The sequence below is a fragment of the Bubalus kerabau genome, chromosome 15, assembly GCF_029407905.1.
Source record: "Bubalus kerabau isolate K-KA32 ecotype Philippines breed swamp buffalo chromosome 15, PCC_UOA_SB_1v2, whole genome shotgun sequence".
Classification (NCBI taxonomy): domain Eukaryota; kingdom Metazoa; phylum Chordata; class Mammalia; order Artiodactyla; family Bovidae; genus Bubalus; species Bubalus kerabau.
In genome coordinates, this window is record NC_073638.1 from 42031604 (window position 1) to 42056625 (window position 25022).

The 25022-nt window shown below is 47.0% G+C and overlaps 1 protein-coding gene across 4 annotated transcripts in view; it reads left to right on the forward strand.

Annotated features, from left to right (window-relative positions):
* IRAG1 (inositol 1,4,5-triphosphate receptor associated 1) overlaps positions 1–25022 on the forward strand; it is a 123412-nt gene that overhangs the window by 63979 nt on the left and 34411 nt on the right. The window contains exons 4-11 of one of the 4 annotated variants that reach the window (XM_055548639.1): positions 20–90; positions 2395–2568; positions 3629–3706; positions 4397–4449; positions 4652–4699; positions 6113–6730; positions 8584–8662; positions 17263–17386. In XM_055548639.1, the coding sequence (XP_055404614.1) occupies positions 20–90; positions 2395–2568; positions 3629–3706; positions 4397–4449; positions 4652–4699; positions 6113–6730; positions 8584–8662; positions 17263–17386 (1245 nt within the window). Of the gene's footprint in view, positions 1–19; positions 91–425; positions 1483–1877; positions 2027–2394; positions 2569–3628; positions 3707–4396; positions 4450–4651; positions 4700–6112; positions 6731–8583; positions 8663–17262; positions 17387–25022 lie in introns of those variants that run through there. The other 3 variants (XM_055548640.1, XM_055548641.1, XM_055548642.1) reach the window with 3 other exon arrangements.

A 25022-nucleotide genomic window follows, 5' to 3' on the forward strand; every position in this document is an offset into this window, starting at 1 on the left:
ATTCTGTCCTGTCTTTCAGAGCCCACAGTCCCCACAGGAGGCTTTCTCACCGACACTTGAAGGTTTCCACCACTTCGCTGACTTCTGTGGGTAAGGGCTAGGCTGATTTCTCTTATTTCTGCAACCAGAGGTAGAGGTCCAGCTGAAGGTCTGTTTGAGTAGGAAGGCTGAGGTCTGGCAGCTTGGCCAGCTTCCCCACTCCTGTTTCTCAGATAAGTCCGTCCCTAGAAGCCCAACAGGGCAAAATCGATGAGCCCTCTGTGTCTGAGCCCAGAAGTATTATATCTGATTTTAGTTTGTTTTGGTAAAAAGACAAGTCCTGGGCATACAGAGGAAGATGAGGCAAAGGGAGACAGACGGGCTGGGTGAGGCCCTCCGCCCCCAGCTAGAAAGGCCCACATCCAGGTAGGTGTGTGCTTAGCTGCAAGGCTGGCTGCCCCAACCACCTTCTCCTTCCACAGTGTATCTCAGAGCCTGCTCTGGACCATCACAAATACAGGTGTGGTCTCTGCTTGCATGTCACTCACTGTCGGTGAGGAGACTGACAAGTGAACAGATAGAATCAAGACACTGTGTGGCAAGGTCCTTCACAGAAGTGTTAGGGAAACTGAGTCAAGAAGGGGACCAGTTCTGGCTAGAAACGGGGAAGGCTGGATAGGTATTCCAGACGGAAGAGTATCTGAGTTGTGCCTTAGAGAGGTGGGCAAGAGGAAAGGTCATCTGGATGGAAGAAGCAACATTGTTGGGGAACAGGAACCTTGACAGAGCAACTGAATGCTTTGCTGTGTGTATTAGTCAGGACTCTCACATCATAGAAACTCAGCTTATACTACTTCATGGCAAAAAATAAAAATAAAAGCCAGGGCCTGTGTTTTCGGGGTGTGCTAACCCCGGGTGCTCACGCTGGGTCATGAGCAATCATCTCATCTCCTCTCCCAAGTCTCCTCTCTTGTGTGTTGGTTTTCTTCTGGGAAAATGTCTACGAGCAACTTATACCCCTTCAGTGAAAAAGAGAGTTCCTCTTTCCCGTATACCCAACACCTTTCTCAGAATTGCCTCTCACTGCCTCACCTGGCCATCCCTGAGCCAGCCACCCAGGGGGACTGAGCTTGTTGGCTGGCTGAGGATGGTACACAGTTCCATTACTGGTACATGAGACGAGGTGGGCAACAGGGTTTAGCTCCTTCCTAATTTCCCAACATGACTGAGACTCCAGTGAGCTTCACCCAGTAGAGACTGGGGAGCTCTGACCGGAAGAAGGAGGAAAGGAGGCTGGAGAGGCACAGCGGGAGCCGTTCACCACAGAGGGGCTGGAGGAGAGGAGTATGTGGGATCAGGAAGAGCGGCTGGGCCCAGCTGGGCATCTGATGTTACCCTGGAGACCGTAAGGAATCCTGCTGAGCTGAGGCGGGAGAACTGCATGGTCAGAGGAGGCTCTCGGGATGGTCACTCTGAGAGGCAGCAGAGGATGGGATGGTGCAGGTAACTTGGAGGTGGAAAGGACCTGGGAGGTGCTGATGTAATTGAGCAAATAAGTTACAGCTGATGAGCAAAAATGGAGATGAGGCACAGGTTCCAGGGATATTTACTTGATGATGAGTTGGCGGGACCTGGATGGACTGAGAAAGAAGAGTGTGGAGTGTCTCCCATGTTTCTGAGCAGCTGGATGAGAGGTGGTACCACTCACCCAGGGAAAGTCTCCTGGAGAAGGGGCAGCTTTGGAGAAGAATAGGGGTAAGTTTTGGAGAAGGATAGAATAAGGATAGAGGGGCTCCCCAGGTGGCGCTAGTGGTAAAGAACCCGCCTGCCAATGCAGGAGACATGAGACACGGGCTCAATCCTGGGTCTGGAAGATCCCCTGGAGGAGGGCAAGGGAACCCACTCCAGCATTCTTGCCTGGAGAATCCCATGGACAGAGAAGCCTGGTGGGCTACAGTCCGTCGAGTCACACAGAGTCAGACATGACTGAAGCGACTTAGCACAGCACAGGGCTGAACAGTGTGAATAGAGGGGAAAACGATGGAAGGTAGCCATGGAATTGTGTCCTTGGCTCATTACAGGAACAGAGACCCAAAGGAAGAACACTAGGGGAGCAGATAGCATGGGTGGGGCTCCTGATGGTAGAAGTTAGGACAGGGAATTTCATGGGGGATTTCATGACCATTTGTGACAGAAGGCATGCCACACCATGGGCTGGCGGGGCTAGGCCTGCTGAAGGAGCCTGTCTGTCCCCTCACAGCCCTCTCCAGGGCCTGGAATTGGGCCAAGGTTTGGCTGGCCGAGTCCACTCTGGGCAGCATCTGTGGGCTGGGGGCTTGGGGTTGGGGGCAGGGCTGAGGCCCTGAGGGACCAAGGATTCCATGGGTCTCACCTGGAGCTCACTTGCCTCTGCAGACCCTGCAGGGCACGTCATTGACCTGGTCAATGACCAGCTGCCAGACATCAGCATCTCAGAGGAGGACAAGAAGAAAAACCTGGCGCTACTGGAGGAAGCCAAGTCAGTGAGTGAGCGGTTCCTGACCCGCCGTGGAAGGAAGTCCAGGAGCAGTCCCGGAGAGTCCTCACCAGGTAGGAGGCCAGGTGGCTGCTCTGAGCCCCTCTGAGGGTTGGGGGTGGGGAGGGCTGGGCATCAGTTGTAGCAGGAGCCCTGGTTCTGAGCGGTGCCCTCAAAGCACTTGCCACCAGGCCTCTAAGCCCCAGGAGGACTGAGCTTCATGAAGAGGATCCTGTGAGGGGAGGGCATCTTGCCCCATATCAAAAGCTCTGAAATACCCAACTCTAGCCCAGAAAACTCTTTTACCTTTCAGTTTTGGGGGACTATATGTTACCATTGTGTCCTCCTGCTTTGCCAAGAAATACTAGCCCATATGATACTGGTGAACTTGACCTGGGCTCCCCAGTCCCTGAACCCTGAAAGAAGAGAAACCCTTTTGTGATGCCAGTGTGCACACACCCCTTGGCCACCCCGCAAGTCAGGTCTGTGTGGCATCTCACCATCCCCAGGAGGCCTGCTCTATGGGCACCTCCTCTGTGAAGGTCAGGAGAGGCCGGCACTGGGCTCCCTCTCCTTGACCTCCAGCTGGAGACCCTGGGAAGGATCCTAGCTACTAAGGGGAAGGGAAGGTGGTCTTTGGTGTTTTTATGAAATTTCTGGATTAGAAGGTTTTCCTGGACCCTGAAATCCTCCTGTTAACCCTTTGGCTAAAGTCACTCTTTTTTCTTGAGCAAGAATTTGGGGCAGTTAGACAAGTCTGAATGTACTTAGGAGACAAGCGGTGCAATTAAAATCAGGGGCATCCTGACAAGCCTAAGAGGTACAGCCTTTGGAGCTATACCTGCCAAGCGATGCCAGGCCCTGTGTTTCTAGAAGGTACTTTGGGTTGAGGCCAGGCAGACCAAGGAGTAAGATCCAAATTGCCGTCTGTCACCCCTAAGTGACCTCAGTGCCCCCTCTGTTGGGGAGGGAGGGGTTAGGCTATGGCAGGGGCCTTGTATAGAGTTGAGAATCAGCCTGTGAACCTGACGAGGCAGACCCGGTCCCCAAGGGTGAGACGATCTGAAAGGATGTCTTTGTCAGACTGAAGTCCTGAGCCTTCACTAATGCTGGCCAATCTGTGTGTCTCCACAGCTGTTTCCCCAAACCTCAGCCCCGGAGCTTCTCCTGCGTCCTCTCAGAGCAACTCCCTCACCGTCCCCACGCCGCCCGGTGAGGTCCAGTCCCCCGACGTCGCCTGCCCTGGCTCCTCCCGCTGGGTGGCAGCTCAGTCCCTCCCCTGGGCCCCAGGGCGCCCATCCTGCGGGCTTCCCAGTCGGGACCCCCTCTTGGCCCCTTCCCCCGGGGCCTGGCTGGGAGGCCTCAGAGGAGGAGGATATGCTTGCTTTCAGGGCTTTGAGCATGTGGAAGTGGGCCTGGCCCAGGGTGAGGATGCGTGCAAGGTGGTGGGAGCAAGCTGTGACTGGGGCCCCTTGTCCAGAGAGGCCTTGGAGAGAGGTGACCTCAGAGCTTACTGCAAAGGCCTCTACTTGGGCTGCAATTTGTATTTTGACTGCTTCCCTTCACGAGGCTGTGTTCAGAGCCATAACGGCAGCTCAGCCAGGGAAGGAGTGAGGTGCCCAGGAGAGCAGCTTGCCCTGGTCAGAGCTGCAGGGCAAGCTCAGGCTCAGGCCAGGCAACCCAGGTTCAGAGCCCAGTGCTGACTCTCTCGGCTGTGTGGCCTTGCTCTCCCTCTGCCCCAGCCTGCTTATGCGGTTTCTGTGATGATTAGATGAGGGCTCCCTGTAGAGCAGCACTGTGAGCGGTATTCAACACACACTGGCTCCAGGCCTGAGGGACCTAAGGGAGGACCTTCTGGGGAGGACAGCTGGGGGTCACTCACCAGCATCTGGACTATTTTAGGTTTGGATGTGTGCAGTGGCCCACCGTCCCCTCTGCCCGGAGCACCACCACAGGTAATGGGGCTGCTGTGGGGTTTCTATGCCAGCTAGTCTCTTCTCTTACCCCTTAACTCCTGAGAGGCACCCCGTGACCCCCTGGAGGTGGGGCTGCTGGGTAGGGGAGGCATTGGCACCACTGTAGGGTCTCCTTGAGGGTGTTTCAAGAGGAGATAGGGTCTCTTCACGTGGCTGGCTGACTCGTGTTTACTTTCTCCAGCAGAAGGGGGATGAGGCCGAAGTCCCTTCACCTCACCTTGGCGAGTCTGTGAGTTTGAGCTCTGCCCAACTGGGATGATTTGAGTGTGGGAGACACGGTGTCCCAGAAGGCTAGGCCCTGGGCAGCCTGCCAGTGGGTGTGCGTGAGTGGAAGGTCTAGGCTGAGGAGGCTAGAAGTTTCCTCTGCCCTGAGTTGACTAGAATTCTGAGGAGGAGGGGGTGGGGAGGTGGCATTTAGTGGGAATGACCTCCATGGTGGTCCTGCTCATAGCCCTAGACCCCCAGTCAGGCTGCTGCCAGAGACCTGGAGGACCTCTGGACCCAGCAAAAGCCGGGCAAGTCTACTGTTCCAGTCAGCTTGCATGAAAATTGCAGGGAAGCTCCAGCCCCTAGTTGAGGCTCTTCTTGGGGGTCACCTGGAAAACTTTATCTTGGCTGATGAGCAAAAGAGTCCCACATCTGCTCAGAGTCAACTGCTCAAGGTGGTGTCAAGGGCAGCATAGAATATAATCTCATCTATTAATAGAACTGGGTCTGGGACAGAGTCTTCTATTAGAGTGTCAGCACACACACAGGACAGCCACACAAATACCCACACAGACCCACATGCGCCTCACAAAGCAGCTTTCCCTGGGAAATGAAAGAATGTAGAATCTTAGAACTTCTGAACAGTAAAATATCAGCTTTGCAAGAATCACCTCATTCAGTGATCTGTAGCCTCTTTTGGATCATAGAACTCTGAGAAATTGTTGAAAGCTGTGGATTCTCTTCCCAGAAAAATACATACAGCCCATGAACCCCACATATACATTTGCATATAATTTCAGGGAGTTTAGGACTTCTCTGGTGGCTCAGATGGTAAAGAGTCTGTCTACAATGTGGGAGACCTGGGTTCCATCCCTGGGCCGGGAAGATCCCCTAGAGAAGGAAATGGCACCCCACTCCAGTACTATTGCCTGGAAAATCCCATGGACGGAGAAGCCTGATAGGCTACGGTCCATGGGGTCGCAAAGAGTCGGACACGGCTGAGCGACTCCACTTTCTTTCTTTCTTTCTTTCTTTACAAAACTGATGGGAAATCCAAGGGCCTAAGAGTTAAGGGCCTTGCCAGGCAGTCAGGGCTAGAATCTGGGGCAGTTGAGTCAAAGCCAGAACTTGTGACTGCCCCCATGCTGCCCTCCGTTCCACTGTCCTCTGCAGCTCCTAACCCTCGGGAAGTTCTTGGCAGGTTTTGAATGGCAGGTCCCCTTGTCCTGTCTGTTTTACAAACCTCCGGCTTGTTTGTAGGTTCCCTTTACTGGCTCAGATGTGACTTTGCAGTCCTCCCTTTCTACCTAGCCCACCCGCTTCGTGTAGTCCCCTTAGCAGAGTCTGTGGGGTACAGACCCCACAGCAGAAGTGAACTCACCCTTCTTCTCTCCAACCTGCCTCCTGGGTCCCAAATTTACCTTGTCTCTTTCAGAACGTCCTCAAAGGGCTAGCTGACCGGAAGCAGAATGACCAGAGAAAACTGTCTCAAGGCAGGCTGACTCCCCGCTCTCCCACAGTTGAGAAATCCAAAGAAATTACAATAGAACAAAAGGAAAACTTCGATCCCCTCCAGCGCCCGGAGGCCATACCCAAGGGCCCAGCTTCTGGCCCAGGCAGTGGTGGGAAGATGGCCCTTAACAGCCCCCAGCCTGGCCCCGTGGAGAGCGAGCTGGGAAAGCCGCTGGCAAAGACAGCCAAGGAGGGCAACCCTCTGCCCAGAGGTCCAACCCAGGGCTCTGGGGGGGTGGCTCCCCAGGCCTCCCAGGGGAAGAGTACAGTTGGAGAGCCCACAGGGTCCAAGGTTGGCTCCAAAGCTGAGCTGTGGCCCCCGACGTCCCGGCCGCCCCTGCTGCGGGGAGTGTCCTGGGACAGCGGCCCCGAAGAACCCGGCCCCCGGCTGCAGAAAGTGCTTGCCAAGCTGCCGCTGGCTGAGGAAGAGAAGCGTTTTACAGGCAAAGCTGGCAGCAAGCTGGCCAAGGCGCCCGGACTCAAAGACTTTCAGATACAAGTGCAGCCTGTGCGGATGCAGAAACTGACCAAGCTTCGTGAGGTGGGTTTCTGGGGCCTCCTGGGGTGGGCTGTGCGTGCAGGTCCCCACCCTGGGCTGAGGACCGCTGAGCTGAGCTGGGGTGGCTCTGGCCCAGATGTGGGTCTTGTAGAGCCCTAAATGTCCCCACCCTGATAAGCCAGGCCTGCTGGGCTGTGCACTCTGCATAAATATCATCTTTGAGGGCTTTTGCCCGCTCACTCGGGCAAGGTCAGTTGGGAAGTAGCTGCCACACAAAGCCACATTTTGAGGGGAAAGTGGGTGTAGGGAGGGGTACATGGGCCCTCAGTGCTGGGCTGTGTTTCCCCGTTCCAGCCAGAGCCGATGCCTTATGAGCGAGAAGCCTTTGATGGAGAGCCCTGTCACCTTGGACAGACAAGGATGGGGTGGCTTTTCTTTCTGTCATGCCCCCAAGCTTTCCTCCCTGTTGCTTGTTAACAAAGGGCCTCAGATCCATCATTCCCAGCCAGGAAGGGCTACTCCCTCTTGGTGAATTTCTTCCAATATCTGTGATGTCCCCAGCTTTCACTGGCCATCAAACCAGACACAACTGTCTGTCATGAGGCTGCCACCCTAAGCAGGGAATGACTGGGGGAGGGGGGGTGCATCCAGAGATGGGGGGAGAGAGCCCTGGATGTGAGGAAGAAAAGAGGTTACTAAAAGAAATCCTTACCTGAGCCCTCCTTCCCCAGAGGGCCAATCCAGACCATAGGCCAAGGCAGCCATGACTCCACAGCGTGGAGTGACACCAAGGAAGCCAAACAGTCAGGCATTTGCCTTCTTGGGCTTCTGGGCGTCAGAGGCCAGGCCCAGGAAACAGGCCACCCCCAGACCCCTGCATGTTTCTCTCTGCAGCAAAGTAGAAAGAATCTGGAAGCCCCATTTCACTAACCACTGCCCTGCCTCTGACCTCATCCCCAGCCCCCACCGCTACCCCAAGCCAGGGTCCTGAGAGCTGCTCGGTTGTGGGCGGCTGGCTAAAGAAACAGGTAAAGGGCCCTGGCCTGTGGCTTCCATTTGGGCCAGAGCTCCCTCTGCTGGCCTCTTCCTCTCCTTCATCCAGGAGGCAAACTGCCCAAGTGGCCTCTGCTACAGGGACACTGAAAACCCTCTTAGAAAGCACAAGTCCCAGGGCCAAGGAGCCCTGCCCGGCAATTCCTCTTGGGGCCACTGGTCTTGAACTTGGTACAAGTGTGAGGCTTCCTGGGCCACATACCTGGAATCAGCAGCCCCATCTCTTCCCAGCTCCCCTGGTAAGGCCCCCAGCAGCAGGGGCTGCTGGCTTGCTGCCTCGGGGCGGCAGTCTGCAGTCCTCACTGGTCTGGAGAGTTAAACATCTCAAGAGGTGCCATCACAGGCCACTGAGGAGCTGGGGGCAGGAGAGGCCACAAGTCCCAGAAGTGGGCACTCACTGCCCAAGAACAACAAGGCAGGAGGCTCCAGCCAGCTCAGAGCACAGCCGTGAGATCACAGAGATTGTTTCCATCTTTGGCAGCTCCGTATACACCCAGGGGACCTTCCTTTCCCCAGAGCCCCGGGCCTGCTTCTGTTTGTCCTCCAGCCTTCAGCCACCGAGTGGCTGGCAGCTCTCTCGCCCTGAGGCTCACAGGCCGATTTTAAAAGGCAGCCACACCAAGGACAATTCCTGACTCAGGGAATGGGGTGCTGAAGCTGGGGTTTCTAGCACATTTACGGGCCGGGAGAGAAGTATTCTCCCTACTGCCCCTCATGTGTCGTGACTATCCATGTTCCTAGGGTCTGCTCCGTGAGACTGAGCAGTCACAAAGCCATACAACCAAGGGAGGAGTCCAGCCTGAGGTCACCATCTGAAATGTTGTCTTTCTTTCCCTAAAAAGGAGCACATCCTGCTGAGAAATCAGAACTTAGTGGGGCTCAAGCTTCCAGAACTTAGTGAAGCGGCTGAGCAGGAAAAAGGTAGGTGGGATTGAAGAGACTCTCTCTTCAGGCTAGGGCTGGATTCATTTTCTCCAGATCAAAGAAGCTGAACGTGTAAACACTGCACTTCCTGTCAGGGCCTTTGTCTGTCCCGGTGGCGAGTGTGGGCCGGACGCAGAGCAGGCCCTTGCTAAATATTTGCAGATAGATGAATGAATGAATCAGATGGTGTTTTCCTGCTCACTCAGAGAACCTCTAAACTTGCCTCCTTCCAACCAGCCCCTGTTCCAGATCCTGCCAGTCCTCCCTGAGTCTCATTAGCACCTAGTGGGTTGGAAGGGTGACCCAGGCCTGAACTTTGGATGCTTCCTTTTCCTTTTCCTCTCACACCCAGGATGTCACCAACTAGAGCAGTTCCTCTCTTTGAGACATTAGAGTCATCACTTGCTTTCTAATCTGCAGTCACCAGAGTCCCTCCTTCCTGGGGACTGCAAGGCCCCACCCACCCTCTTGCCAGACTTATCTTCAGAAAGGAAGACTTGGGGGGAGGTCTTGCCTCCCCTCCAATCCAAGCTCCCTCTCCTGACTTACTGTCTGGATGCTGATGCTCATTCAGTCATTCTCAGCACAGAAGCCCTCTGCTTAAGGATTGTTGTGTGTTCACGTCCATGGTGCCACCAACTGTGTTGGAAGCCCCCAGTCTGACATAGGGGTTTCCCAGGTGGCGCTAATGGTAAAGAACCTGCCTGCCAGTACAGGAGACTTAAGAGACATGGATTCAATCCCTGGGTCAGGAAGACCCCTGGGGAAGGGCATGGCAACGCACTCCAGTATCCTTGTCTGGGAAATCTCTTGGACAAAGGAACCTGGCAGGCTACAGTCCACAGGGTTGCAAAGAGTCAGACACGACTGAAGCTACTTAGCACACAGTCTGTCGTATAATAACTAACACCTACCCATTCAGCATTTTTGAGCATTACTTTACTAGCATGTGAGATGAGTGCAATTGTGCGGTAGTTTGAGCATTCTTTGGCATTGCCTCTCTTTGGGATTGGAATGAAAACTGACCTTTTCCAGTCCTGTGGCCACTGCTGAGTTTTCCAGATTTGCTGGCATATTGAGTGCAGCACTTTCACAGCATCATCTTTCAGGATTTGGAATAGCTCAACTGGAATTCCATCACCTCCACTAGCTTTGTTCGTAGTGATGCTTTCCAAGGCCCACTTGACTTCACATTCCAGGATGTCTGGCTCTAGGTCAGTGATCACACCATCGTGATTATCTGGGTCATGAAGATCTTTTTTCTACAGTTCTTCTGTGTATTCTTGCCATCTCTTCTTAATATCGTCTGCTTCTGTTAGGTCCATACCATTTCTGTCCTTTATCGAGCCCATCTTTGCATGAAATGTTCCCTTGGGATCTCTAATTTTCTTGAAGAGATCTCTAGTCTTTCCCATTCTGTTGTTTTCCTCTATTTCTTTGCACTGATCGCTGAAGAGGGCTTTCTTATCTCTTCTTGCTATTCTTTGGAACTCTGCATTCAGATGCTTATATCTTTCCTTTTCTCCTTTACTTTTCACTTCTTTTCTTTTCACAGCTATTTGTAAGGCCTCCCCAGACAGCCATTTTGCTTTTTTGCATTTCTTTTCCATGGGGATGGTCTTGATCCCTGTCTCCTGTACAATGTCACAAACCTCCGTCCATTGTTCATCAGGTACTCTAGCTATCAGATCTAGGCCCTTAAATCTATTTCTCACTTCCATTGTATAATCATAAGGGATTTGATTTAGGTCATACCTGAATGGTCTAGTGGTTTTCCCTACGTTCTTCAATTTAAGTCTGAATTTGGCAATAAGGAGTTCATGGTCTGAGCCACAGTCAGCTCCTGGTCTTGTTTTGGTTGACTGTATAGAGCTTCTCCATGGTTGGGTGCAAAGAATATAATCAATCTGATTTCGGTGTTGACCATCTGGTGATGTCCATGTATAGAGTCTTCTCTTGTGTTGTTGGAAGAGGGTGTTTGTTATGACCAGTGCATTTTCTTGGCAAAACTCTATTAGTCTTAAGAGTCTCAAGAGACAAAATTCTCCAAGCCAGGCTTCAGCAATATGTGAACCGTGAACTTCCTGATGTTCAAGCTGGTTTTAAAAAAGGTAGAGGAACCAGAGAGCAAATTGCCAACATCCACTGGATCATGAAAAAGCAAGAGAGTTCCAGAAAAACATCTATTTCTGCTTTCTTGACTATGCCAAAGCCTTTGACTGTGTGGATCACAATAAACTGTGGAAAATTCTGAAAGAGATGGGAATACCAGACCACCTGATCTGCCTCTTGAGAAATTTGTATGCAGGTCAGGAAGCAACAGTTAGAACTGGACAGGGAACAACAGACTGGTTCCAAATAGGAAAAGGAGTTCGTCAAGGCTGTATATTGTCACCCTGTTTATTTAACTTATATGCAGAGTACATCATGAGAAACGCTGGACTGGAAGAAACACAAGCTGGAATCAAGATTGTCGGGAGAAATATCAATAACCTCAGATGTGCAGATGATACCACCCTTGTGGCAGAAAGTGAAGAGGAACTCAAAAGCCTCTTGATGAAAGTGAAAGTGGAGAGTGAAAAAGTTGGCTTAAAGCTCAACATTCAGAAAACGAAGATCATGGCATCCGGTCCCACCACTTCATGGGAAATAGATGGGGAAACAGTGTCAGACTTTATTTTTCTGGACTCCAAAATCACTGCAGATGGTGACTGCAGCCATGAAATTAAAAGACGCTTACTCCTTGGAAGGAAAGTTATGACCAACCTAGATAGCATATTCAAAAGCAGAGACATTACTTTGCCAACAAAGGTCCGTCTAGTCAAGGCTATGGTTTTTCCTGTGGTCATGTGTGGATGTGAGAGTTGGACTGTGAAGAAGGCTGAGCACCGAAGAATTGATGCTTTGAACTGTGGTGTTGCAGAAGACTCTTGAGAGTCCCTTGGACTACATGGAGATCCAAGCAGTCCATTCTGAAGGAGATCAGCCCTGGGATTTCTTTGGAAGGAATGATGCTAAAGCTGAAACTCCACTACTTTGGCCACCTCATGCGAAGAGTTGACTCTTGGAAAAGACTCTGATGCTGGGAGGGATTGGGGGCAAGAGGAGAAGGGTACGACAGAGGATGAGATGGCTGGATAGCATCACTGACTTGATGGACGTGAGTCTGAGTGAACTCCGGGAGTTGGTGATGGACAGGGAGGCCTGGCGTGCTGCGATTCATGGGGTCGCAAAGAGTCGGACACGACTGAGAGACTGATCTGATCTGATCTGATTCAGCATTGACAAGAAGATTCACAGAAGTAAAATACCCAGTAATTTTTTAAAAATTAATCATCTTTATATGAGATCTTTGGAAAACATATGATATAATCTCTACTTTTAATTTCTAATGTCTTTATTAAAGCAGGTCTAAAACCCTAGGAAAAGATTTATCTTGAAATTTTACCCACAACCCCATAAATTCTTAAAAAGCAACAACTTTTTATTCTCTCCAGTGTATATGTGTTAGTCATTCAGTCACGTCCAATTCTTTGCGACTCCATGGACTATAGCCCACCAGACTACTCTATCCGTGGGATTCTCCAGGCAAGAATACTGGAGTGGGTAGCCATTCCCTCCTCCAGGGGATCTTCCTGACCCAGGGATCAAACTCAGGTCTCCCACATTGCAGGTGGATTCTTTACCATCTGAGCCACCAGGGAAGCCCAATTATTTCTCCTTAATTGGGGTAGCAAATCTGTTTTCCAGCAGTTTATATATAGTTATATTTGTATTTATCTTACTAATACTTCTGAATTTTGTTTTATTTAATAAGATATATGTATCTGAAGATTTAAGATTCTGTTACCTCAAAGATTGGGCTTCCCAGGTGACTCAGTGGTAAAGAAACTCCCTGCCCAGGAGGGGATGCAAATTCGATGCCTGGGTCGGGAAGATCCCCTGGAGGAGGGCATGGCAACCTACTCCAGTATTCTTGCCTGGAGAATCCTATGGACAGAGAAGCCTGGCATACTACAGTCTGTAGGGTCACAAAGACACCAGACACATTGAAAGACACCAGACACTGTTAAGTGGTATTTGGCCATGAAGTCCAGTCTCCTGAATTCTTGTCTAGTTGCTCTTTCTATTAATTCTCACTGAATCTTTATATCTAAAATATAATGAATACTCTTCAAAAAAAAAAAAAAGTGAGAGGGGAGAAGTAACTGACTGTATACTTAGAATATATTATAAGGCAGTAGTAATTAAAGTGGTACAGTACTTATCAGAATAAAACAGAATCAAGGGCCCAGAACCAGTCTTTGATACACATTTAAAAAGGATGCAGTGTATGATTAGCTAAGCCACAAAGTAACAAGAAATATGAACACTTTTAAAATATCATTGAGGTACTGTTGCTGTTGTCTGTTTAGCCACTAACTCATGTCCAACTCTTTGTGGCCCCATGGACTGTAGCCCCCCAGGCTCCTCTGTCCATGAAATTTCCCAGGCAAGAATACTGGATGTGGGCTGTCATTCCCTTCTCCAGGGGATCTTCCCGACCCAGAGATTGAACATGCCTTCCTGCATTGGCAGGTGGATTCTTTACCACTGAGCCACCAGGGAAGAAAATCCCTTGAAAGAGAGCTTGAATGGTTATACATTCTGGATCTCTCTCTTCCCCAGATCTTTATAAATGCTCCATTGTATTCAGTCTTGCCAAGAAGTCTTAAGACCAGCTTATTTACAGCACCTCTCAATCCTCACCTTTCCCTGTAGGTGGCTTACTCTTTCTATGAGGGTAGTTGGACAAGATACATAGATACAGATCTATATAAGATATATCTACATACATAGAAAGAATAAGATTATATATACATGTGTTTTTTTCTGTAGTGGTATGCTTTTTCAGTCTGCAAATGTGGCTTTTCTCTCCATGGAGGAAATTTTTTCTTCTCTGGTGTCTTTGACCCTGTTCTTTGTTCCTTTTGTTTTTCCCCTTCTTCAGAGCCACCGTTATCTGGAAATTTCTCATCAGTGTCTCCACTGGAGGTCCGTTATTCTGCCTCTCAATACTTTAATCTTTCTTTCCTTTTTTATTCCTTATGCTCATCTCAGTTTCCTCCACTAACTCAACTTGAGGCTTTGTTTTTATTTCTTCATATTTCCAACATATTGGTTAGATCTATGTTTTTAAAATTTTTTGCTTTATTATTTTTGGTCTTCAGTTTATTTTCTTAGATTGTAATCTTCTTCCCTTTTATGCCGTCCTCTAATTTCACCTCTGATTCTTTTTTTCGTTTTGAGGGGGGTGTTCTAATTTCTTCTTGAGTCAAAGCACTTGTGCCATACCCTTTACACAAAAATGCATTTTTGACATGTTCTTGCATCTCTGTTTCCATCCTGACATCTGTGGCCTGTGTGTTTCCTTTCTTCTTTCCTTTACACCTTCCTCCCTGCTTTCCTTCCTCTTTTCACTATTTTTGTGTAGTTGCCATGACATTTGTTTTCATTTAATTTATTTTTGATAAGAACATTTCTACTTGAAGTTTCTCTTGACCTAGATATATTGTGTAGATCAATTTTCATTGACTTCTTCCTACCTTTTCTGAGATCTCGGTCCTCCTGGCAGCGCTGAGTTGAGAACTGGGTGTTTTGTGTCTGCTTGGTCACTGCCTGGAGAATGGGGAAAAGAGGAAGTTCAGATGGAGCTGTGGGTAGTGGTGGTTGCGGGTTGGTTTCTGCTCTTTTTCTATAATTTTGTTTGTACCGTAGCACTTGAATTTATGACACCGAAGTTGGGGTATACCTTATTCCCTTGGGTGGCCAGTAGTAAGGCATGGATTATTTCACCAATTCAGGGTAGAATTATAGGGACAATCTGCCCAGATGTTTCTTTTCCACACTTGACCCATCCATTGCCAGCAGCCACTCTCACTCTTCTGCCAGAGAAAGGAGGGAAAAGACAGGCAAAATTCAAAGAGTTTGACCACTCTGCTATTTCTCAGAAGTGCAGGCTGGGTGGGTCGATTTTCAGCTGGGGTTTTCCATGTGTCTTCTGCCACTCACTCCATCAGAGGGACTTGTTTGATTTATTTTCTCATGTATCTTCCTTTCTGGTAAATCCCTTTATATTGTTTGAGATTATCAGCTGGTAGAATACCATGCTGTCATTCTATTTTTCCTTTCTTTTCCTCTCCTCCTCAGTAGAAAAACAAACAGCCTCACAGGCAATTTTTCATCTTGTTGGAGTGTTGTTTGGTGGGGTGGAGATCTTTCTACTCCAGAGAAACTTTCTGAACACCTCTTCATCTGCCCACTCACCCCTTGGTCCTGTTCTCTTCTGGCTCTGTAGTCACAAAAGTGACTACGAAAGTTTATCACAACCTTACCATTACCTCTGATATCTTCCTCTCAGGACTGATTCTTTGAGGGAGGAAGAAAGGGTTAACAAAGTTGGGAGCTCTACATTTATTTCTAGGAAATTTTTTCTCTGACCACTATTTTTAAAGATTATTATCATTTCCTGTATTTGAGAGTTGTGATATATTTTTAGTTGACTTTAAAATTTTTTGTTGGCATTGTTGTCAATTTGGTTGCAATCAGCAGGGTGGCTGGTTCTGCGAGCCACTAGTTCTAGGGTCACCATTTTAAAAAATAATATTTACTTATTTATTTGGCTGTGTCAGTTCTTAGTTGCAGCATGCAGGATCTTTGATCTTCACTGTGGCATGTGAGATCTTTAGTTGACGCGTGTGGGGTCTCTTTCCCTGACCAGGGATAGAACCTGGGACCCCTGCATTGGAAACCCAGAGTCTTAGCCACTGGACCACCAGGGAAATCCCATGGGATCACTCTTAAGACAGCTATTTTAATGGGTGGGGTTCTACCTAGGGGACTTTTCCAGGCAAAAAACCCCCTCATATGACTTCACTATGATGATTAGATCTTGTATAATTCTATCACTCCTACAGATTCCTCAGGAGCCCAGTTCTTCATTATCTCTCTGGGGGTGCAGTGGGGATACATAAAGGCAGAGTGAGGCCAAAGGCACCACAAGGTTTGCCCTCTGTCACATGGAAATGTCAGAGAGCAGTGCCAGGGCAGAGCTCAAGAGGTGACAGGTAGCTAAGAGAAGTAGCTACCTGATATGAGTAGACTCTCAGATCCCAAGAAGGATTGCTGGCTGCCGTGGCTCTGATAGATGGTTCTCCAGACTTTGTTGGATGCCTTGAGGGCCAGGAACATCATCAACACTGTTCAGTTGTTGGAAGGATCTAAGTATGTAAACATTCTTCACCTAGAGCCAAAGTATACCTAATCATCTCACCACGTGATCTCACTTGAGGAGGCTTCTAATTTATGACTCCCAATCTTAGCTCCATTTAGCTGGCTACCACAACCTTGCCCATAGTCCTGATCGCAGGCCTTGACTATAGTTCTGGAAATCTGCTTGGCCCAAATCCATGAAAGATGGTAAGAGATGGATAACTATCAAGTCCTGCAATGGAAAGTAAGCATTGTATGAGACAGAGATATTTGATTTAGCTCAAGTAAAAGAGATTTGAGACTTCTAATTTGAAGTGTGCTATGAGCCCATAGGGCACAGCAAGTCTATGCCAAATGAATAACTGAGGTCAATGCAAAGGACATTGCCAACATGCTCCAGAGATAAGAGTTTGATGGAGGACATTGGAGCCTCTGGGGTAGCAACAGCCAGAATGTAGGGGCATGGGATGTATCTAGAGGTAACGCTGAACAGTTGGGAAAATGGAGAAAGGAAACTTTGGAGCTGTCTGTGAACATGAGAAAAATTTGTGGCAAAGAGAACACTTGGCTTGTTATTTCTGCCTTCAGAGCACAGACCAAGGAAGGTTAGGAGATATTTGGGGGGGCGGGTGGGGGGGAAGCTTTTTATTGGTCCTGAGGCAAATCAGGACAGCTAACTCAGAGGCAACTATTTCAGAGGTCCACAAAAGATCAAAGATTTAATGACCTTAGCTTTACTCTGGAAAAACCCTGTTTCTACTCCTATCTGTGGGAATATGGAAGCAAATTCTTATTTCTAAGTGGGACACAGATGATAGAATTCACTTAAGGAATATTAGTTGGGCAGCCAGCCTCCTGAGAAGTCTGCCAAAGAGAGGGGACTTTTCTAAACATTATAGCCAATGAGCCAACCAGCTTCCAATTGCCAAAAACCAATCTCAGACCCCAGACAAAGACTGCTTGGTACTGTGGGGAGTGGCGGGAAGAACAGAGAACTTGGAGCAGATAGAACTGTTTGTAGGCCATGCCATTTACCAGTTCTGTGACTGTAAGCAAGTTACTGGGTTGGTCAAAGGGTTTGTTTGGATATACCCAAATGAACTTTTTGGCCAACACAATATTAATCTTGCTGAGTCTTGGTTTACCCTCATGTAAAATGGGATGATTAAAGTCTAGCTCATTGGATTATTGCGAGGATAAAATAACAATCATGAAGCCCCTGGCATATAACCAGGTTCTAATAAATGTTAAAGTTCTTCCTTACCCCCTGAAGCAAATTGCCAAGAATATTACTGTGATTCCAAACAGACATTTTATAAGTTAAATACTTTTTTCTGTTTTTCCAGGACACCCTTCTGAACTCTCCTCAGCTATTGAGGAAGAAGAGTCAAAGGGAGGGCTAGATGTCATGCCCAATATTTCTGATGTGCTGCTTCGCAAACTGCGGGTCCACAAGTCACTCCCTGGAAGGTAAAATAGGGGCATGGGCTGCACAAGAGCCCACAACGGGTGGCCCCTGTGTTTGATTCTGGATGGAACACAAGAGCACCAGACTTGAGTTTTGACCCCAGAAAGGTCAAAGTCCAATAGTCCAGGCAGGGCTAATGCACCCAAAACAAAGAGAATAATAAAGGGCCACGTGAGGTGGTTCCAACTCAGAGAGCAGGTAAGGTTCATAAGTGATGCAAACAATACCATCGAGAAAGTGAAGAGACAACCCACAGAACAGGAGGAAATATTTTTAAAGCATGTATATGATAAGGGGTTTCTTTCTATAATATATAAAGAACTTATAATTCAATAACACAACATTTGTTAAATTTTAAAAATAATTTAAAATTTTTTATTGAAATATAGTTGTACAATATTATATAAGTTACATATATACAATATAATGACTCACAATTTAAAAAGGTTGTACTTCATTTATAGTCATCATAAAATACTATATTCCCTGTTTCTGTAAATATATCTTTACAGCCTTTTTTTTTTTTTTTTTTTTACTATAGTTTGTACCTCTTAATCCCATATTCCTATATTGCCTTTCTTCCTTCCTCTTTCCCTCTCCCCTACTGGTAACCTATATCTGTAAGTCTGTTTCTTTTTTGTTATATTTACTAGCTTGATGTACTTTTTCCACTTTTTCCACATTTTATGATCTCCACAAAAGTGAGATCATAAAATATTTGTCTTTCTCTGACTTATTTTACTTAGCATAATGCCCTCCAAGTCCATCCATATTGCTGCAAATGGCAAAATTTCAATTTCATTTTTTATGGCTGAGTAGTATTGACAACTAATATCTTTAAGTGGACAAAAGATTTAAATAGACATTTCTTCAGAGAATGTGTATGAGGGATCAATGAACACATGAAAGTATGCTCAGCATCGTTAGTCCTTCAGTTCAGTTGCTTAGTCATATCTGACTCTTTGTGGTCGCATGGACTGCAGCACAGCAGGCTTCCCTGTCCATCACCAACTCCCGGAGCTTGCCCAAACTCATGTCCATCAAGTCGACAATGCCATCCAACCATCGCATCCTCTGTCGTCCCCTCCTCATCCTGCCTTCAATCTTTCCCAGCTTCAGGGTCTTTTCAAATGAATCAGCTCTTCGCATCAAGTGACCAAAATATTGGAGCTTTAGCATCAGTCCTTCCAATGAATATTCAGGACTGATTTCCTTTAGGATGGACTGGTTGGATTTCCTTGCAGTCTAAGGGACTCTCAAGAGTCTTCTCCAACACCACAGTTCAAAAGCATCAATTCTTTGATGCTCACGTTTCTTTATGGTCCAACTCTCACATCCATACATGACTACTGGAAAAAATATAGCTTTGACTAGATGGACCTTTGTTGGTAAAGTAATGTCTCTGCTTTTTAATATGCTGTCTAGGTTTGTCATAGTTTTTCTTCCAGGGAGCAAGCATCTTTTAATTTCATGGCTGCAGTTACCATCTGCAACGATTTTGGAGACCAAGAAAATAGTCTGTCACTCTTTCCATTGTTTCCCCATCTATTTGCCATGAAGTGATGGGACCAGACGCCATGATCTTAGTTTTCTGAATGTTGAGTTTTAAGCCAGCTTTTTCACTCTCCTCTTTCACTTTCATCAAGAGCCTTTTTAGTTCCTCTTCGCTTTCTGCCATAAGGGTGGTATTATCTGCATTATCTGAGGTTGTTGCTATCTCTCCCAGCAGTCTTGAGTTCAGCTTGTGCTTTATCCAGTCTGGCATTTCACATGATTTACTCTGCATATAAGTTAAATAATAAGTAGGTAGACAATATACAGCCTTGACGTACTCCTTTCCCAATTTGGAACCAATCCGTTTTTCCATGTTCTGGTTCTAACTGTTGCTTCTTGACCTGCGCACAGATTTCTCAAGAGGCAGGTAAGGTGGTCTGGTATTCCCATCTCTTGAAGAATTTTCCACAGTTTGCTTTGATCCACACAAAGGTTTTAGTATAGTTAATGAAGCAGAGGTAGATGATTTTCTAAAATTCTCTTGCTTTTTCTATGATCCAACAGATGTTGGCAATTTGATCTCTGGTTCCTCTGCCTTTACTAAATCCAACTTGAACACCTGGAAGTTCTCAATTCAAGTACTGTTGAAGCCTAGCTTTGGAGAATTTTGAGCATTACTTTGCTAACGTGTGAGATGAGTACAATTGTGTGGTAGTGTGAACATTGTTTGGCATTGCCTTTCTCTGGGATTGAAATGAAAATTGATGTTTTCCAGTCTTGTGGCCACTGCTGAGTTTTCCAAATTCACTGGCATATTGAGTGCAGCACTTTCACACCATCATCTCTGAGGATTTGAAATAGCTCAGCTGGAATTCCATCACCTCTACTAGCTTTCATTGTAGTGATGCTCCCTAAGGCCTACTTGACTTCACATTCCAGGATGTCTGGTTCTAGGTGAGTGATCACACCATCGTGGTTATCTGGGTCATTAAGATCTTTTTTGTATAGGTCTTCTGTGTATTCTTGCCACCTGTTCTCAAAATCTTCTGCTTCTGTTAGGTCCATACTGTTTCTGTCCTTTATTGTGCCCATCTTTACATAAAAATTTCCCCTTGTATCTCTAATTTTCTTGAAGAGATCTCTAGTCTTTCCCATTCTATTGTTTTCCTCTACTTCTTTGCATTGATCACTAAGAATGGCTTTCTCATCTCTCCTTGCTGTTCTTTGGAACTCTGCATTCAGATGGATATATCTTTCCTTTTCTCCTTTGCCTTTTGTTTCTCTTCTCTTCTCAGCTATTTGTAAGGCCTCCTCAGACAATGATTTTGCATTTTTTGTACTTCTTCTTGGGGATGGTTTTGATCACCACCTCCTGTACAGTGTTCTGAACCTTGGTCCATAGTTCTTCAGGCACTCTGTGTATCAGATCTAATCCCTTGAATCTATTTGTCACTTCCACTGTATAATTGTAGGGATTTAGGTCATACCTGAATGGTCTACTGGTTTTCTGTACTTCAGTTTTAAGCCTGAATTTTGCAATAAGGAGTTCATGATCTGAGCCACAGTCAGCTCCTGGTCTTGTTTTTGCTGACTGTGGAGAGCTTCTCCATCTTTGGTTACAGAGAATATAATCAATATGATTTTGGTATTGACCATCTGGTGGTGTCCATGTGTAGAGTCATCTCCTGTGTTGTTGGAAGAGGGTGTTTGCTGTGATCAGGCAAAACTCTGTCAGCCTTTGCCTTGCTTCATTTTGTACTCCAAGGCCAAACTTTCCTGTTATTCCAGGTACCTCTTGACTTCCCACTTTTGCATTCCAGTCCCCTATGATAAAAAGGACATCTTTTTCTGGTGTTAGTTCTAGAAGGTCTTGTAGGTCTTCATAGAACCTTTCAACTTCAGCTTCTTTAGCATTAGTGGCTGGGGCATAGACTTAGATCACGGTGATATTGAAAGGTTTGCCCTGGAAACAGATCATTCTGTCATTTTTGAGATTGTACCCAAGTACTGCATTTCAGACTCTTTTGTTGACTATGAGGGCTGCTCCACTTCTTCCAAGGGATTCTTGCCCACGGTAGTAGATATAATGATCTTCGGAATTAAATTCACCCATTTCAGTCCATTTTAGTAAACTGATCCCTAAAATATTGATGTTCACTCTTGCCATCTCCTGTTTGACCACTTCCAATTTACCTTGATTCATGGACCTAACATTCCAGGTTCCTATGCAATATTGTTCCCTACAGCATCTGACTTTGCTTCCATCACCAATCACAACCACAACTGGGTGTTGTTTTTGCTTTGGCTCAGCCTCTTCATTCTTTCTGGAGTTATTTCTCCACTCTTCTCCAGTAGCATATTGGGCACCTACCAACCTGAGGAGTTCATCTTTCAGTGTCATACCTTATTTGATGTTTCACAATGCTAATAGGGTTCTCAAGGTAAGAATACTGAAGTTGTTTGCCATTCCCTTCCCCAGCGGACCACATCTTGTCAGAACTCTCCACCATGACCCGCCCGTCTTGGGTGGCCCTACATAGTTTCATGGCTCATAGTTTCATTGAGTTAGACAAGTCTGTGATCCAAGTGATCAGTTTGGTTAGTTTTCTATAACTGTAGTTTCCATTCTGTCTGTCTCTGATGGATAAGGATAAGAGGTTTGTGGAAACTTCCTGATGGTGGGGACTGGTGGTGGGGGAATCCTGGTCTTGCTCTGGTGGGCAGGGCCATACTAAGTAAATCTTTAACCCAATTTTCTGTTGATGGGTGGGGCTGTGTTCTCTCCCTGTAGTTTGGCCTGAGGCCAAACTGGTTGGGGGTCCTCCTTCAAAAGGACTTATGCCAGGACTGTTGTGTTCAGTGTCCCTGGCCCCACGGAAGGCCACTGTCTACCCATGCCTCCACTGGAGACTCCTGGACACTCATAGGCAAGTCTGGCTCAGTCTCTTGTGGGGTCATTGCTCCAGTTTGTGGGTTTGTCTGCTCGGTGGCTCTATGGTGGGGCTCACACGCCATGCTTCCCAGGTCTGCTGCTGCCAGAGTCCCTGTCCCCGCAGCAGGCCACCGCTGACCTGTGCCTCCACAAGAGACACTCAAACACTCAAAGGCAAGTCTGGCTCAGTCTCTTGTGGGGTCCCTGGGTCCTGGCATGCACAAGGTTTTGTTTGAGCCCTCCAAGCATCTCTGGAAGGTATGGGCTTTGATTCTAAATGTGATTTTTCCCCTCCTACCCTTGTTGAAGCTGCTCCTTTGCCCTTAGATGTGGGATCTTTTTTGGGTAGGATCCAACATTCTCCTGTCAATGGTTTTTCAGCAGTTAGCTGCAATTTTGGAGTTCTCAGAGGAGAGGATGAGCACATGTCCTTCTACTCTGCCATCTTTTAGGTGCCTGCCTTTCCTTATCTTTTAGTCATTAGGGAAATGCAAATTCAGATGGTTTATCATGAATAATAACTTCATTAAATGAATGATTTATCATTTATCATAAATGGCTAAAATGATATGTAATTTTAAATCTCTAGAATAGTTATAGAAAACATGTGCTGTGCTGTGTTTAGTTGCTCAGTTGTGTCCAACTCTTTGTGACCCCATGGACTGCAGGCCTCCAGGCTCCTCTGTCCATGGAGATTTTCTAGGAAAGAATACTGGAGTGGGTTTCCATGCCCTCCTCCAGGGGATTTTCCCAACCCAGGAATCGAACCCAGGTCTCCCACATGCAGGCCGATTCCTTACTGACTGTGCCACCAGGGAAGCCCAATAAAAAGCATGGGCAGTACCAAATGTTGGTGAGGATGTGGAGGAACTGAAATTCTGAGTAAAATGGTACAGCCACTTTGAATAACAATTCCTCGAAAAGTTAAACGTACAGTTATCATCAGTTCAGTTCAGTCGCTCAGTCGCATCCGACTCTTTGTGACCCCATGAATCACAGCACGCCAGACCTCCCTGTCCATCACCAACTCCCGGAGTTCACTCAGACTCACGTCCATCGAGTCAGTGAGGCCATCCAGCCATCTCATCCTCTGTCGTCCCCTTCTCCTCCTGCCCCCAATGCCTCCCAGCATCAGAGTCTTTTCCAATGAGTCAACTCTTTGCATGAGGTGGCCAAAGTAGTCCAGCAATTCCACTCCTACATATATAGCAGAGATGAAAATATGTGCCCACACAAAAACTGGAATGTGAATATTCAATAACAAGTATTTTTCATAATAGCTAAAAATGGAAACAAACCAAATGCCTCTATCAACTAATAAACAGGTAAGTAAAATCTGATATATCCATAGAATAGAATACTATTCAGCCATAAAAATGAAGTAGTTGTATATGTTACCAGGTGGATGAACCTTGAAAACATTATGGTAAGTGAAAGAAGTCAGTCACATGTTGTATGACTCCATTTATATGAGATATCCAGGATAGGGACATCCATAGTGACAAAGGAGATTAGTGGTTGTCTAGGGCTCAGGATGGGGGTTGAGAGAGTGACTGCTAATTGGGTCAGAGTTCCTTTGGGGGATATTAAAAAGTTCTAAGGTTGACTGTAATGATGTTTGTACAATTCTATGAATTACAAATGTAAGAGAATGAAAAAAAGGGGAGAACAGTAGATGCAAAGGCCCTGGGGCCACATGAGATAAGTGTGTTTGAAGAGGAAACAGCCCTCAAGGCTGAGAAAGAGCGTCTGATAGGGGACAGTTCACAGAGGCCCTTGATTTTATTCTTAGGCCTCTTAAGGCAGTTTGAATTCTGAGGCACACAATGATATCCAAACTGGTCTCCTCATACGTCGCCACCTTTTTGGAGGGTAATGGCTTTGCCTCCTTGCCTGCCAGTGACAGTTCATGAGGTAGAGCTCTCTGCTTTGGGAGCTGGCCTTGTCATGCAGTTTCTTTACCTAAACCACACCTCCCTGAGCCCTCAAGGCCTTGTACATTTAAAAAAAAAAAAAAAAGTGTTCTATAGCAAAAAGAAAAGCAGCCAATGAGTAATCAAGGTTGAAAAATAAGTTTGGTTAATAATTGATGAAAATATGTAATTTTCACATAATGTCCAAACAAAGTCAAGAGTCAAAGGTAGGTTCAATGAGTTTTGTTGCACCATTTAAGCAAGACGTGCATGCTCTATAAGAGAGTTGAGATTGTTGGCTGGCCCCCAGAGGAAAGGGCCTGACAGATGGGGTTGTGGCAAGAATTGCAAGCATCCAACATCTTTGCACTTGTTTATCTCATGCTCTGTACTCTGCTGACTGGATGGCCACGGGGTCTTGTTGTCTCATCCTGACAGGAAGGTTCTCATAGTCCCTTGTCAGGGGTGAGAACCAGCCCCTTGCAGAGACTGCTGACCCCTACCTTTGCTCTCAGGGTCCCTCCGCACCCGTCAAAGGGAGGAAGCTGTGTTTCCTGAGAGCCTTATCGATGGCACACTGTGTTGCCAAGTCCTGTGACGCCGGTGGGACTCCTCGTCCTCCCCAGCACAGGAAAGGGCCCGTGTGTTATTTATGTTGTCCAGGTTTCTGAGCTGGGCTAGCTGTAGTCACCAGCCAGAGCGGTGGCCGAGCGAGCGTGCTGAGTGGAGGGTGCTTGCTGGGGGAACCACGCCCTCTGCACCAGCTGGGACTCTCTCGCCTGATCTGATTCCAGCCATCAGAGGAGGCCCTTGGTAGGGAGAAGAGCTCTGGCCACTCTTTCCTGCCATTCATTCTCTGGCTCACATGCGCCCTTGTCACAGTCCTCAGGGGCAAGAGAAGGGCCAGGCTTTACAGACCTGAGCAGCCCCAGAAAAAGGACAATGGCTGTTCAGATGTATACAACTCATAAATTATATAGTTCGTGTATTCTCTCATTAAGACTTCACAACACGCCTGTTAGTAATAGTAATAGTCAACATCTCCTGAGTGCCTACCACATGTAGACATCACATGTATATACACAGATGTACACATACACGTATATACATACATATATATGCTTGTATACGTATATACACACAAACAACCGTGTAGATGTCACATATGTATGAACATAAACCCACATATATATGCATGTATTGTATATATATATTTACATACATACATGTATTCCTTATAAGATTCCTGCAAGATAGATATTATTCGCATTTTATAGATGAGCAAACTTAGATTAAAGG